The sequence below is a fragment of the Protopterus annectens genome, chromosome 1.part2 (genome assembly GCF_019279795.1).
Source record: "Protopterus annectens isolate FY-2018-M chromosome 1.part2, PAN1.0, whole genome shotgun sequence".
In the NCBI taxonomy this organism is placed as follows: Eukaryota; Metazoa; Chordata; order Ceratodontiformes; family Protopteridae; genus Protopterus; species Protopterus annectens.
The window spans coordinates 450455203-450471331 of NC_056727.1; the positions used below are offsets into that span (position 1 = coordinate 450455203).

General features: G+C 41.4%; 1 protein-coding gene across 2 annotated transcripts in view; it reads left to right on the top strand.

Annotated features, from left to right (window-relative positions):
• SEC23B (SEC23 homolog B, COPII coat complex component) overlaps positions 1–16129 on the top strand; it is an 836569-nt gene that overhangs the window by 742773 nt on the left and 77667 nt on the right. For both annotated transcript variants that reach the window (XM_044056987.1, XM_044056989.1), the window contains one exon: positions 2027–2182. In XM_044056987.1, coding sequence (XP_043912922.1) covers positions 2027–2182 — 156 coding nt within the window. The remainder of the gene's footprint in view (positions 1–2026; positions 2183–16129) is intronic.

The following is a 16129-nucleotide window of genomic DNA, read 5'->3' on the forward strand; positions in this document are numbered from 1 at the left end:
TAAAAAAACTCCACCTGTACTCTTTTGCATATCATCTACTCAGAGGCGATCAATACTTAACATACAAGGCCATGTCAAACCCAGAGCTGTTGGACATGCTACACTTAAAGAAATCCCAAACCATCAGAACCACGTGCTCCAGGGACCTAAACCTTGTGATCACAAAGAACAAAACATGCTGGAGGGATAGGTTTCTGATCCAGAGACTCCCTATACTCTGGAATAGACTGCCCATACATGTCAAGCAGAATGCCTCCTTGGCCCTCTTCAATTGGAACCTTGACAACTGGATGGGAGATATGAAATTTACTCCGGGGATCACATCGGTCACCCTGCTAGACAGGGGTCCAGGGAAGTAAATATTGTGGGAAGAAATAGCCAGGGATTTGTTATGGCTAGGCTTGTATAGGCCCTAGGGCTGATAGTCTTGTACCAACCTATGAACTTGTTGTCACATTTAGTACACAACCAGTACTTGCCAGAAATTCCTGCAGCTCCTTCAGTGTTGCTGTAGGTCTCTTGGCAGCCTCCCTGACCAGTTTTCGTCTTGTCTTTTCATCAATTTTGGAGGGACGTCTAGTTCTTTGCAACATCACTGTTGTCCCATATTTTCTGCACTTTTTGATGACCGTGTTCCATGGTATATCCAATGCTGTGGAATTTCTTTTGTACCCTTCTCCTGACTGATACTTTCAACAATGAGATACCTTTGATGCTTTGTAAGCTCTCTGCGAACCATGGCTTTTTCGCTGTAGCAGGCAACTGAGTAAATGTCAGGAAAATTCTACATGGACAGCTGACCTTTATTTGGGGTTAATCAGAGTCTCTTTAATTGATGGCAGGTGTGTACCCAAGAAGACTGAATTCTGTAATTAAATCAAAAGTTGCTTCAACAAAGTATTAGTTTAAGTGTGTGCACACTTATGCAACCAGCTTATTGTACATTTTGTATTTTTTATATTTTTTCCCCTAACAGATTTGTTTGTTTTTCAATTGAATTGTAGAGGTTATAGGTCACATTAAAGGTGGGAAATGTTTTGAAATGATTTATTGTGGTCTAATTTTTTATATCACAAAAATCTGGCAGTTTAACAGGGGTGTGTACACTTTTTATTTCCACTGTGTATGTTATGTATGTATATATATATATATATATATATATATATATATATATATATATTTATGGGTCTAGGACATTTGACCTAAAGCCCATTTCACCTAAACTCAAATTAGTGTGCACTTTTCACTGAAAGCACAATTCATCTCAAACACAATTCACCTAAATGCATTTCACCTAAAGTTGTAGATGGCCTTGTCCGCAGTGTAGTGCGACCCTGGAGTTAGTATATATAGTGGGGGGGGGGGGGTGAGGGGCGTAGCCCCCCCACATATGTTAAATATTTTGAACTATATACATGGATACTTGCAATTGCAATATATTACTCTTTTCCAAATATAATATCTGCTTAAAATATGTAAGGGGCTACACCCCTCACCCCCCCCATTGTGGGGGGCGGTGCCCCCCCTATTATATATACTAACTCCAGGGTCACACTACAGTGGGGACAAGGCCATCTACAACTTTAGATGAAATGTGTTTAGGTGAATTGATGTTTAGGTGAATTGTGCTTTCAGTCATTTGAGTTTAGGCGAAATGTGCTTTAGGTCAAATGTCCTAGACCCAAATATATATATATATATATATATATATATATATATATATATATATATATATATATACACACACACACACACACAAACACACACACACACACATTACTGACACAGAGGCGCGTGCACACACACACACAGGGACACATACACATGTATATATTTGCAGATTTATATGAATGCATACAAGGTCTTTAGCAAACATTCATTTTGTGTCTGATTGTCAGTAGATACGACACGTGTCCTTTCTTATCAAGGAACTAGATTGGTATTGTTTTATCAGAAAAGTGTTAGTGATAAATGTTGATAGTTTTGTTCTGATAACTTAATATCTATTTGTACTGTGCTTTTGCAGACCATTGCTGCATGGCAAAAAGCCGGGTACCAAGATTTACCTGAATATGAGAATTTCAAGCAGTTGCTGCAAGCTCCAGTTGATGATTCTCAGGAAATCTTGCAGAATCGGTTCCCAATGCCACGATATATAAATACTGAACATGGTGGCAGCCAGGTAAGGCAAAATGATTTTTTCATCCTTTTTGGCAAATCAAAGTTGAACAATTTGGTAAAAAAAATGCAGTGTTAATAGTGTTATTTTGTTGAGGTGCTGTATTTAGACACTGTAAAAAATTATATATATTTTAAAAGGTGATGAGGATGGCATTTGGATACTGGTATTTTGAGAATAATAATAATGATTATGATTAATTTGAAAACAGTACTGTGACCGTGATAAAATAGTAAAGTAATTAGGGTTATAAGTAACATGCTTATAAAAACTACTTCCATAAACTATGGATGGGTGACAAAGAAGTCCCTTAAAGCAGGAAAACAAGGGCATAAAGATCTCTCATTTTTCAGTTAAAAACTATCAGAAGGTTTAGGTAAACTTGTATTAAAATGACAAATGTTCTCAGTTTATATCTTCTGATATACCTTCTTATATCATGAAGTCAAATCTGTTTATTTGAAAATGTTAAGAATCCCACAGATGAGAAATCTCTGCATTTTAAAAGGTGAAATTACTCAGTTTAATTGCTGATTTTCCAGAACTTTCAGTTGTTATTGCTCAGTTTGTAGGGTAAGCTGTAGATCTAATGCAGTCAGAAATAATGTGAAATAAATTGTTAAACTATATGTACACATTGCAGTCTCTAAAAACTAAATGAAATTGGCAATCATAATCTTAGATGATGACCAGTCATATAGTTAGTTACAGTAAGCTGCCTGTTGGGCGCTAGAATCCGCCACATAACGCAAGCACTCAGGTCTCTCAACAGCAGGTACAAATACGACTCAGTCATTGTCCACGCTGGTGTAAACGACCTGAGATGTACCTCCTTGGACTACATGAAAAGAGACATTGAGGAGCTCTCTGATTATGTAGCCCAGGCAGGTATGACCCTGACCTTGAGCAGTATCCTACCTTCACCAAGAATGATGCCACAATACAGAGATAAGATGATCAGCTTTAACAATTGGCTTAAACTCTGGTGTCATTCAAAGGGGACCCAATGTCTGTCTGCCTGGGATGACATGCTGGTCAAGCCACGCTGCTTCGCAAGGGACGGCTTGCACCTATCACCCCTGGGATTCCGGATATTGGCAAAGGCTCTTGCCACCCCCATAGTGCCTTTTTTAGGAGAGGCTCAAATTCTAAACCTACCACCCTAGAACACAAAAAAGGAAAAAAACTAAGGGTAATGCTGCTCAATGCTAGAAGTCTAAATCTCAAAATGCACGCACTCGAGGCCCTTCTCAGTATGGAGAACATCGATGTCTGTGCTGTGACAGAGACCTGGTTCAAGGCTCCTGAGAGCACCCCAGCACTAACAGGTTTTACCTCATACCATGCGTTCCGGCCCCAAAATCCGGACAATACCAAGAAAGGAGGGGGGGTATCCATATTCATCAAGGACACCCACACCTCAAGACTGGTGGCAACGCACGATGCATCGGAGACCATCCAGGTGCAATTAACCATAGGCAAGACTGCTCTGCAAATTGTAGCATGTTACAGGCCACCCTCACAAACTCAGGAACCTCATATGGCTTTCCTGAAAACACTGGAGGGGATAAATGTATCTCCAAACACCATCATACTAGGTGACTTCAATTACCCTAATATAGACTGGGAACACTACTCAAGCCCAAACACCTAGCCCAAAAGTTCCTGGAATTCATAAACTCAAATGCCATGGAACAACTAGTCACCATCCCCACAAGAGGAGAAAACATACTTGATCTCATCATCACGAACATGGGAGCACAATGTTCAACACCGGAGTATACCCTCACTGGTGAGCTCAGATCACAAACTAATCTTGCTGGAGGTCCTCATGCCCCCCCCACCTGAAATAAAAAGACCACAGTAAAAACTTCTCGAAAGCCGACTTCACACTTCTAAAGACTAGTGTGGTCTCCTTTAAGGCCCCCGAGCTGGCGGATAACAGTACTCAAGCCGCTGAATCACTTACAAATGCCTTCTACCAGCACCTGCAGCACTGCATGGATAAGGCAATCCCAAGCAAAACAAAGACTCTTTGTACCAAGGGCAAGCGTCCAGTCTGGTGGACCTCAGCCATAAACAAACTCTACAACAAAAGGAGGAAGCTACTACAAGATAGAGCAAAATCCTTAAAAGGTAAGACACCCTTGATCACTATAAGTAAAAACTAAGAGCTCTCATAAAATCATCCAAAGCAAATTTTGAGAGAAAAATAGCTAAAGACTCAAAGGACAATCATAAGGCCTTCTTTAGCTATGTTAGAAACCTGGGAGGAAACTCCCAGATATGCTCAGAACTAGTTCAAAATGATGTGAAGATTACTGATCCTACAGACATTGCCAACATACTGGCTGACAGGTTCAGTGCAAACTTCTCCCCCCCAAAAGGAGAGATATCTATACCAAATGGTTGCAGCCCCCCAAACATCTCAAACGCCCAAGTGAGAACTGCTCTCTCCAAAGCAAAAAACACAGCATCCATGGGACCTGATGGTGTCCCAGGCTGTGTGCTCCACGAACTCAACGAGGAATTAAACCCACAGCTAGGACAGCTGTTTAATCATAGTCTCACCTCTGGATACGCACCCAGGGAGTGGCACACTGCGACTGTGGTCCCACTTCACAAAGGCGGTGCCTCCACAGACCCTGGAAATTACCGGCCCATTAGCTTGACAAGCCTTATCTGCAAAGCTATGGAGAGGATCATAATGGATCTCATAAATAAAGACATAGGGAACTTGCAGACTTTGGATCCAACCCAGTTTGGCTTTGTCAAAGGCAGATCATGCCTTTTAAACTTGGTTGACTTTTTCAAAACAGTCACCAAAGCCATTGATGAGGGAAAGGCAGTCCATACAGCCTACCTCGATCTGGCGAAGGCCTTCGATACAATACCCCACTCGGTTATCATTGAAAAACTCATCATCTTAAATGTTAACCCATACATCACAAGATGGGTTGCAAACTGGCTGAGTGACAGAACCCACAGGGTCAGAGTTGCTGGCGCCATGTCAGACTCAAAGCCTGTCACAAGTGGTGTCCCACAGGGCTCAGTCCTGGGCCCACTCTTGTTTGGCATCTACTTTTCCGAAGTACAAGCAAACACAGGAGGGTTATGGCTGACAAAGTTTGCAGATGACTGCAAACTGGGCCGTGGTCGAAAACACATCTGACACAGATATCCTTCAGAAGGGTCTCACAGAAATGGATGACTGGTGCCAGAGCCATGGCCTAAAGTTAAATGCCAAAAAATGCATAGTCATACCCTTCGGGAAAAACAAGGTTACCCCTAGCTACCATATAGGTGGTAATCCTCTGAGCACAGAAGAAGTTATCAGGGACCTGGGGACCCAGGTTGACAGTAGCCTGTCATTCGACACCCATGTAGCTAAAGTAGTTAGGAAGACCTTCTACATTGCCCACCTCATCATGAAGGGATTCACATCTAGATCAAGGGAGGTCATAGTCTCCCTATACTCATCACTCATCAGACCAATGATTGAGTACAATGCCCCATTCGGAATGTATCTGACCCGACACTTGCAGCAGCTGGAGAGGCCACAAAAGTTCCTCACCAAAAGGATAAAGGGTCTCAAAAATCTGTCCTATGCTGCCCGACTGAAAGAACTCCAGCTCTATTCAGTCGCTTACCGCTTGCTCAGAGGTGACCTTTGCCTGACATACAAGGCCATGTCAAACCCAGAGTTGATGAATATTTTTCACCTCAAAAAATCTAGATCCGTCAGAGCCACAAGGGCGGGAGACTTAAACCTCGACACGGCTATAAATAGGACGTGCTGGAGGGATAGATTCATCACCCAAAGACTCCCTATGCTGTGGAACAAAATCCCGGTATATGTGAGGCAGAGCACCTCGCTGGCCTTGTTCAAGAGAAGTCTTGACCAATGGATGGGAGATCGCAGATATACTCCAGGGATTACCTCAGTGTCACTGCTAGACAGAGGCACAGCAAAATAATGGGTATAGTTCCCCATACAAAAGGGGTGGCTTAAGCTATAAAACTATGGGCTAGGCTTATAAATGCCCTCGGGCAGATAGCCTAGTATGAACCTATGAACCTATGAACCTAGTATATGTTAACTTAATTATATAATGTATTTTATAGCAGAAGGTTATGGTAAGTGTTACATAGCATTTTAGTATGGTAGTTGGTGATATTACATATTGCAAATCATTTTATTTTAACATGAAATAGTTTAAACTTTATTAGCTTATGCAGCTTGCATAGTTAATGTAAAAGATAAATTTCTCTACAGTGACTTGCATGTGATGAACGTTGAGAAAAAGGAATGCAAACCACGTTTAAAGGCTTAGTTTTATATAATTTTTTTACATTTTACTCTACAGAAGTTTAAAGTATGATAGTGGCACAACCTGTGTATTTTCCAAATTTTAACTGTCATTCAGAATCAAGTTAAAGTCCTACAGTAATCTGTTAAGCAGCTTGGATGAAGTGTTTTGTTTCTGAGGAATTATAAGGAGATTAAATATTGCACTTTATATAGATTACTGGTGAGTGTACATCTAGGCTGTAGCAGACAGCATTTCTGCCAAAACAATATAAAGTTCTGCCTTTAGTATTGAAAATTTAACTTGACCCTGTCTGTTCTGATGCAGAGAACAGTATACAGAGAACTAAATATGAACTTAGAGATGTCTGGAACTGACATACTATGCAGTTTAGGTTGCAAAACGTAAGGCATTGGTACATGAATGTTTTATATTTGGTTATTAACAGTACATACTATATCAGCACTTTTATTATGGCCTTCAATGCACTGTCTTTGATTAAAATGACAGAACATTAGCTTCGCTTTTTACTCGACTACAGTATTCTGATATAATCGTAAGAACTATGATATCCCTTTATTTGTTTTAAAGACATTTGTCCGAAACCCAAAACACTGAAACCAAATGGTCAAAAACTCATTCCACTGAAAATTTGCTTTGTTGAATTGCGTACAATTAGAAGAAAAGATCATAAATTTAAAGTGCTGGTGTGGTTTCTGTTTAGTTGCTGGCAGTAATTCATTGTGTGAGGTTCTTTGTCTTTTCTATACAGTTGTGTGACTATGTTGTTAGCATAGTAATGTTAGATAGGTGTGGGGCAAAGTCTCCATATAAGGTCACAGGGTGTTTTCCAAAGTTTTTTGTTTATAGATTCCACTGAATGGTGTTTTCTAATTGTAACGTGACAAAATAAGTTTTCCATCAATTGCGTTTTCAGCCAGTTGGTTTCAGTGTTTCGATATTCAACCAAATGGCATTCTGCTAAATTACACAGATCCATAGTAAGCATCAGTCATGCCACATATTAATAAAAGATTTGTAAGTCAAGCTCATGGTGAGACAGACTAAGTTATGATTGTTTAGGTGGACAAGAAATAATAGAAAAAGAAACCTTTGGCTCAGGCTAGATGGTTTTCCTTGGGACTCCAACCATTAGCCTTCTGGTTTTGTTGCACCAAGGAACTTCCTTGTCACATCCTCATAGTGCATGGAAGTAGTCTGCCAGTGATTGTGAGCAATGGCAGTGTGATGATGAAGTAAGCTTTCGTCATCTTCCATTGGTTTTTGAGCATTCCATTTATACCAAGTTTTAATGAGTGCAAACTTTCTATTTTTGGAGCAAAAATTATTTTTAGTCTTGTGAGTTTTAGAGGCCAAGTTCTCATTATTGTCTGCATGCATTACTTCTGTCCAGGAGTTTATTGAGGAAATTGAAAGCAATGAAGCTGTAGAGTTCATCTCTTTTTGTACAGATTAACTACAGAGAGAATGCCTTTATCATTTGCCAGGACTTGACCTAAGAGGGAAGACTTGTCAGTAACAGCTCTGGAGTTTCAAGTGCTGTCCCACCCAGTTATGAAGTAGTAGGTATTACCACAGCCTAGTTTCCTGAAAATGAAGTATTTGTTTAAAACCTTCAGAATCTAATATCAAACTTCTTTCCAGCCTAAAGATTTTAAGAAAGTGACATATTCTACATATTTTCTCTGCACAATGGTCTTATTTTAAGTTGATCATTTAGTTTTATTCCGAATCACTTCTAACATTTTACAGGTACGAATTTAATGGTGGAAACAGTAGAACCAAAGTATGACAGATAAAACTATAGGCTTGCAGGCATCTTCATTTCCCTCATACCTCTTCCAAGGCAGAGATCAGGAAAAGGAGTCTTCAAAGTTTGTGCTTCAGACCTGTCAGCTTTCCATGGTGTCACAGAGGGCAGAATACTGGCTGAGCACCAACAACTGCACATTCTAGAATGGATTCTTCATCTCACACCTCCAATAAAAATTGAAGAAGTCCTCTCCTCAGTAGAACTTGAACGTTAGGGCTTGTTCTGTCATCTTGCTTTTGGACTGAATAGTACAGTGGATCTGAAACTTATATTCTGAAAGACGCTCTTCCTTCTAGCCTTTATCACTACTTACTACATTTTGGAGCTTCAAGTTTGTGTATGTAAAAGACAATGAAAAATATATAAGCAGTGTTTATTTTGCATTTCAGTTATTAGTGTAGCTTATATGTGAAAAACCTTATTTGGTGCTTCACAAGGACTAGGTATCTTTCAGGGCATAGCTTCTCTTTCTTTTGAGGTCTCTTAACTTCCATATTTAACATCCTGGAAGCCCAGAAGAGAGGTAGATGCATTCTTTATGCTGTAAATGACCACCACCCATTGTGATTTTTTGTCCTGGAAGTGAAAGCAGGGATAGTATTTCTTTCTTTTCAGTTTTTTTCAATATTCATTACATTCAGATTTAGCCCTTGTTCTTTAACGTCTCTTGGCTCAGTATCCAAGAAATAGCCAAGTATTTGCTAGTTTTTTTAAATCTATTTTGCCTGGAGTTTTACAAATAGCTTAAAGGTGTGACAGTACATTAGAATGCACAGTTGTCCTTTAAGTAGGGAATAAGTCTTACGTGCTGGGTAATTTATTTTCCTTTGAAGTTAGTAACTGGATCCTTTGGAACATTTTCCATGCAGTGTCTAATTACATTTTAAATATTTATTTATTGGTTACAGTCTTTATTTTTGTGGCAGAAGAATGGAGAGGAGAGTTACAGTGGTGCTAAACTTCAGATGTTCTTCGTGTTTCACTGTTGCAGTCATCACATTTGGGTTACCTGCCTACAGGTAGCCCTCAGTCGGCCTGAATACCAGAGTCTTGGGACTTCTGCATTAGATGCCGTCGCTAATTCCATGACGTCAGGTCATCAGGGGTATAAAACACGTAGCTGACGCCATTACATCAGCTTTTCTTACCGTGCAGTGTGTCCAAAGCAGAAGCAGTTTGCAAGTGCCGGTCGGCCACCTCCTGAAATTTTCGTTTTTTGAGTTTCAGACCTGAAGTCTTCTATAAGATAAGTACCCCATTGGGGATCCTTTTTTCTTGCTCTAACTGATGTCAGAAAAAGTTAACAATTGTCTTGCCTGTGGAAAACAAATACCTCACAGAGATTTTCATTCTTACTGCGTCATCTGTTTAGGCCCAGACCACGATGTTCGTCACTGTCGGTTTTGTGCTTTGTTTAACGCCCGAACTGTTCATCGTCGGGATATCTTTGTCGCTAAATTCTTTCGCTGTCTGTCTCCGTATTCCAAAATGGCTTCGATAAGCCATCCGACTACCGATCCACCAAAAAAACATAAGGATAAAGACAGAAACAGACCGCATAGGCAGGTACTCAGTGAGCTGCCTTCGCAGCCCCTGATACCCGCTTCTGCAGATTCGCAGGCCTCTACTGAGACCCATTCGGAGTCCGGTATGCCGCAAGAGGCTTCTTCGACTATGGGACCTGCGGATGTCTCTACCTTGGATGGGTCCGGAGCCACTGTGCAGGCACCGGCTTCTGAGGGTGTATTCAAGCCTTCCAATTTTTATATTAAATGGACGACTTCATTTCAAACCAAAAATTCTGTATTTCTCAGGCCCAGAGTTCGCACTACGCTTAGGAAACCGACGACTAAAGTACATTCTCAGGCCCATATGGGAATAAACAGCAATAATGACGCAGAGACTAACATTAAAGATTTGAACAACATAGACAATACCAAGTTCAATAGGGCATGTATTTTAGAATTTGGTCCATATACAAAAGATATTAAGAACATTATGACTAAGTATTGGGATTTATGTTTTTCTGAACAGGATATTATTGACATTTTAGGTGCAAGACCTTATTTTGTCCATAAAATGGGCAAGAGTTTGAAATTCTATTTTGAAAATAGAGTTAGGACTAATACATCTACAGATTTTCATACTAGGAAATGTGGGGCTTGCAGCCAATGTAAGGATATCCTGGAAGTAAGTAGTTTGATTCTGGATAACATTAATAAGACTACTGTTATGTTCAAAAAAGGAAACTGTAGAACAAATATGCTGATATATATGGCCAAGTGTATGATCTGTCCTGCCTACTATATAGGGAGAACACAGAGACAATTCAAAAAGAGAATATATGCTCACAATTATAGTATTAAAACAAAGGACATGACTAATGCATTATACAGGCATATTAACAAGGAAGGTGTGGAGCATTATTTTAAATTTGCCATTCTGGATGTCATTGCAATCGACCCTAGGGGTGGAAATTTTAAGAACCAACTGGCTTATAGGGAATACTGGTGGCAGCTATTTACTGATGCTATGACTGCACCAGGTATCAATGATTTTGTCTCTGTAAAACCTGTTCTATTGTTGAGAAATTAAGTGTGATTGTTTATATTGTATTTCTCACACACTCAACCATTAGATTTATTGAATTTTTACTTATTAAATTGCTATATTTATAGTATTTATATAGGATAGAAGTTGTTAACTGTTTTAGTATATCTACTTAATGTTATGTGATACAGCTTTAAGAATTGATTTTATTTTTTGGCGCCAACTTTTGATATTTAAGTGGAATGACCAGAATTTGTATTTGTTCTGATGAAGCTCGTGTGATGCGAGTGAAAGCGCTCAACCTTTATTGATTTTATTAAAAGTTTTATGTGCTGATTTAATCCAGGCTGTTTTTCATCTTATCTTTGCTGTATTGAAGGCGAGTGGTATTTTCAGCGTTGATTTTGCTTCTTTCGTTGACGTTCGCCCACATGCCTCAGAAACAAATGCTTAGAATGGCTGAAGATCTTATTACTTTAATTAGGGGAAGCCAGCCTTCCCCCTCAAAAAGACCAAGAACTGATTTTACTTCTGATTCTTCAGATCTTGAGTCTGTTGACTCTGATCCTTCTGATTACCAGGACATACCCTTATCTACCTATGAGGATTCTGATACAGAGGATTCCATTCCCTCTGCTTCCCCACCAGAAGATTTTTCCTTTGGTGAAACCCTGCATACGCTTAGAGAACATTTCCGCTAAGAGTGCCAGGACTACTCACAGTCCAAAAAGAGACTCAGGGAATTTTTAAACTTGCCTTAGCACAGGCCTCTAGCTGTACCTCCTGTTCTGGAAATTATATATGAGGTCTACTTGGAATCCAGCCTTACCCCTGATACTTTGCCCCCAGCTCCCAGGAAACCTGACAGGTACTACAGAGTACCTGACTCCCATAATTTTCTCTTTAAAAATCCTAATGCGGATCCGGAGACCATTTCCCAGGGTCCTGATGGCATTAAGGCTACAACAGCCAAAACCCCCCTTCAGACAGGGACTCTAGGGCTTTAGACAGATGGGGAAGAAGGTGTATATCTCTGCTACTCTTGCCATCAGGGCTTTAAATTGTCAGTTTCATATGTTAAAGTATCAGCAACATATTATGGAACTAATTAATCAGAAATTGATGTTGATTCCTGATGGTGGAGAACATAAGGATTTACAAGAGTTAATACATTCTGCTAACCAAGCTGGAAAACATACTTTACAATGTGGTTTTGATGCCTTTGAAGCATCTTGCAGGGCTGCTGTCATTGGGTCTGTTCTTAGAAGGCATGCTTGGCTTAAGGAACAAACTTTGCCAGACCATGTCAAAGCAAAATTACTAGATGCACCATTACGCCAACAACATCTTTTTTGCAATAAAGCAGAAGTCCTCCTGAAAAGGATGGAGGAAAAAGCTAAATCTATGCAAACTGTTAAAGATTTACTACAGGTACAGCCACCTAGATTCACTAGGCATTGGTGTTCAAAAAACTGGTCTTTTCCCGTCCCTTCCAGACCTTCTCAGTCCAAATCCAGGGGCAGCAGACCACCAAGACTACAGTCTCAGGGTATGCACGAATCTAAGCAATGGAGTGCTCCCACCTCTAAAACAGGGAGTAGTAAGTCACCATCCTATGGTAAAATCTCACAATGATGTATCCTTAACTCTTCCAAGCCTTCTTCAAGTACTTGCACCTTTAGGAGGAAGACTTGCCCTGCATGCAAAAAACTGGGAGTACATTACCCGGGACAGATGGGTCTTAAACAGTGTTTCCCAGGGATACATATTCCACTTCCACTCACTGCCAACCCCAAGCGGATGGCCAGACCTCCCCCCAAACCAATGGGCAGAGGCCCAATAGCAAGTACTTTCTCTCCTCAGTGTCAAGGCTATTCAACCTGTCCCAGCAGAGCAAAGGGGACAAGGTTTTTACTCCAGACTGTTTCTGGTATCCAGAAAAGAAAACTCTTGGCGCCCAATCCTGGATCGGTCTATTCTCAACACCTTTCTGGTGGTTCCAAGATTCAAAATGCTTACTCTCCAACAGCTGCTTCCTATGCTTACCAAGGACTCCTGGCTAGCCGGTTCCCCTTCATAATATCGAATTACTGAATGCTCAAAAGTCAGTAACTCGAAATTATAAAGTCAAACCAACAAAAATCCCAAAACCCACAAGCACGAAAACAAAAAACCCCGAACATACAGAACACATACACCACACAACATGCACAGCATACAACCCACATAACATAAACTGCAAGCCCTACACTACATGTACGCAGGGGGGACAAGCCCCCCTGCACCCCCCACACCCCCCCTACTTATATATTCTAACTCCGAGATCGCACTAATACACAAAAAAAAAAAAAAAAAACACCACACAGACATTTTAAATTGCCTCGCACACGCACAAACACATCACACATACATAGACATATCCAACACTCACACTCATACTCCCACCTCCCTACCCTAAACCACACGCACAACTTACAAAACACACACATACACTCACTTAACTTCACTTCTGTAAAACATCCCAACTCACACACGTCCCATCCCGTAGCTGACATGCATCAGCGCAAATTCGAGATATTTGAATTCACGCTTATGCAGATTCTCGCTTCTGCATTTTCGACTTTACAGTCTTGAGTTACTGAATTTCGAGCATTCAGTAATTCAGGATTGTGAAGGGGAACTGGCTAGCCACCCTGGACCTAAAAGAAACTTATCTGCACATTCCCATAAGGGAATCGTGCAGGAAATATCTAAGTTTCAGAGCAGGCTGTATGCACTATCAGTTCTCTGCACTTCCCTTTGGCTTATCTACTGTGCCCAGAGTATTCACAAAATGCCTAGCTCCAGCCATTGCATATTGCAGGCAGAGAAGAATTCAAATTTACCCATACTTGGACGATTGCCTGATTCAGGCGGACAGGAATTGCTACTACAGCACCTGACATTTGTAAAGAGACTTCTAACTTCACTGGGGTACACCATCAACGAAAAGAAATCACATCTGGTACCCAGCCAACTGATTGTATTCCTGGGAGCAAGCTTAAACACAACTTCCCAGATGGCATTCCTCACTCCAGAAAAACAAATTTATTTGACAAACTACTTCAATCTACTGGCCACCAAAACCCAGCTATCTACAAGAAAAATACTGCAAGCCCTAGGGTTCATGGCCTCTTGCATTCTACTAATTCCATATGCAAGACTGCATATGAGGAAACTTCAATGGTACTTAAAAAGTCTCTGGTTTCAACATTCTCAGGACCTGGAAACAATGATTCCTGTTATTCCTTGCCTAAGGACAGAGTTCCTTTGGTGGGCAGAGGCCTGCTACCACAACAAGGCCTTTCACTCAACCCCTTGCTGCCCAAACCCTAACAACAGACTTATCAGACAGTGCAGGGGGGGGGGTCGCACATGGCAAGACAATGCATTCAAGGCAAATGGAACCCAAAGCAGATGCACCTGCATATCAGTCAAAAGAAATGTTAGCTGTACAGAATGCTCTGACAGCCTTCAAAGGCCTTATTCTTCCAGGACAACTATTGGTAAAGACAGACAACACCACAGTTATGTGGTACATAAACAAGCAGGGGGGAACCCATTCCTACCCACTCTGCAGATTAGCCATGGCTCTGTGGAACACAGCCTTGAGCAACCAAGTGCACCTGCAAGCTCAATTCCTGCCAGGCAAACTGAATTCACTGGCAGACGACTTAAGCAGAAATCTAATGGACCCACATGAGTGGAAACTGGAACCCAACATATTTAAACTTCTGAGGCACAGGTGGGGGGACACCAGAGGTGGACCTCTTTGCTTTCCCTCAGAACTATCAATTGAGCAAGTATTGCTCCAGAACTCCCCACAGCCAAGCATGAAAGTGGATGCCCTGTCCTTTACATGGGAAAACCTCTTAATCTATGCCTTTTCTCCTCAGCCTCTCCTCTCAAAGGTTCTACTAAAGATCAAACAGGACAAGCAAAGGATTATCCTGATTGCACCAGACTGGCCACGCCAGCACTGGTACCCTCTTTTGCGCAGTATGACAGTAGTGCCACCATGGCACCTGCCTCAGACCCTTTCCCTGCTGTCCCAGCAGGGGGGGCAGATTTTGCATCATCAGCTACAGACCCTGAACCTAGCAGCCTGGATCTTCCCTTGAGCTCATCACCAACAACCCTCAGTAAACAGGTGCTGGATGTAATCCTTGAGGCAAGGAGGCCTAGTACTAGAAAATCCTATTCAGAAAAATGGAAAAGATACTGTTCTTGGAGCCAGTCTCAGGAAATGGACACAGCTGTGCCCAGCTTACCTCATATACTAGATTACTTAACAGAAATGCTCCACAAAGGCCTGTCCTTCTCTTCTATTAAGATTCATGCCTCTGCCATCTCAGCTCATTATAATGCTGAGCCACACCTCTTCTCTCATCCTCTGGTCAAACAGTTCCTGAGTGGAGCCAAAAATTTAAGACCCCCCCCCAGGAGAACTCCCATTCCAGCCTGGGACCTTAACTTTGTATTGGAAAAGCTCAGGCTTCCTTCCTTTGAACCTGCTGCTACAGCAGAGTTAATGTTCCTCTCATGGAAAACAGCTTTACTTCTAACCATCACTTCAGCAAGAAGAGTGTCTGAAATGCAGGCCCTTATGGCCGTGGAACCCTTCATTATCTTCCATGCGGACAGGGTTTCCCTCAGGACTAACCCATCATTTATGCCTAAGGTGGTATATAGTGTGGCTCTAAACCAATCCATTCATTTGCCAACTCCTGCACTCCCTGGACGTACACAGGCAGCTTAGGTTGTATCTGGACAGAACTAAGCCTTTCAGGAAAACTGACCAGCTGCTAGTCAGCTTTGCTGTAGGGGCAGAGGGCAAGGCTATTTCAAAGCAAACCATTTCTAAATGGATCGCACACTGCATCCATCCATTTCTGCTACAAACTCCATGGGAAACCTACCCTACAGGGGATCAGAACACATTCCACTAGGGCTACATCTACCTCTACAACCTTTCTCAGGGGAGTCCCTACCAGGGACATCCTGGAAGCTGCAACCTGGAGCTCTGTACACACTTTCACCAAGCATTACCACTTACCTGTCTTTTCTATCTTTTCTAAATCTAGAGCTGGATTTGCCACAGCATTTGCCAGCCCTAATGCTTCTTGACTGCCTCCACCCATCCTCAGCTTTGGGAATAAACCCAAATGTGATGACTGCAACAGTGAAACCTGAAGAACATAGTACAGTTGTGTACAC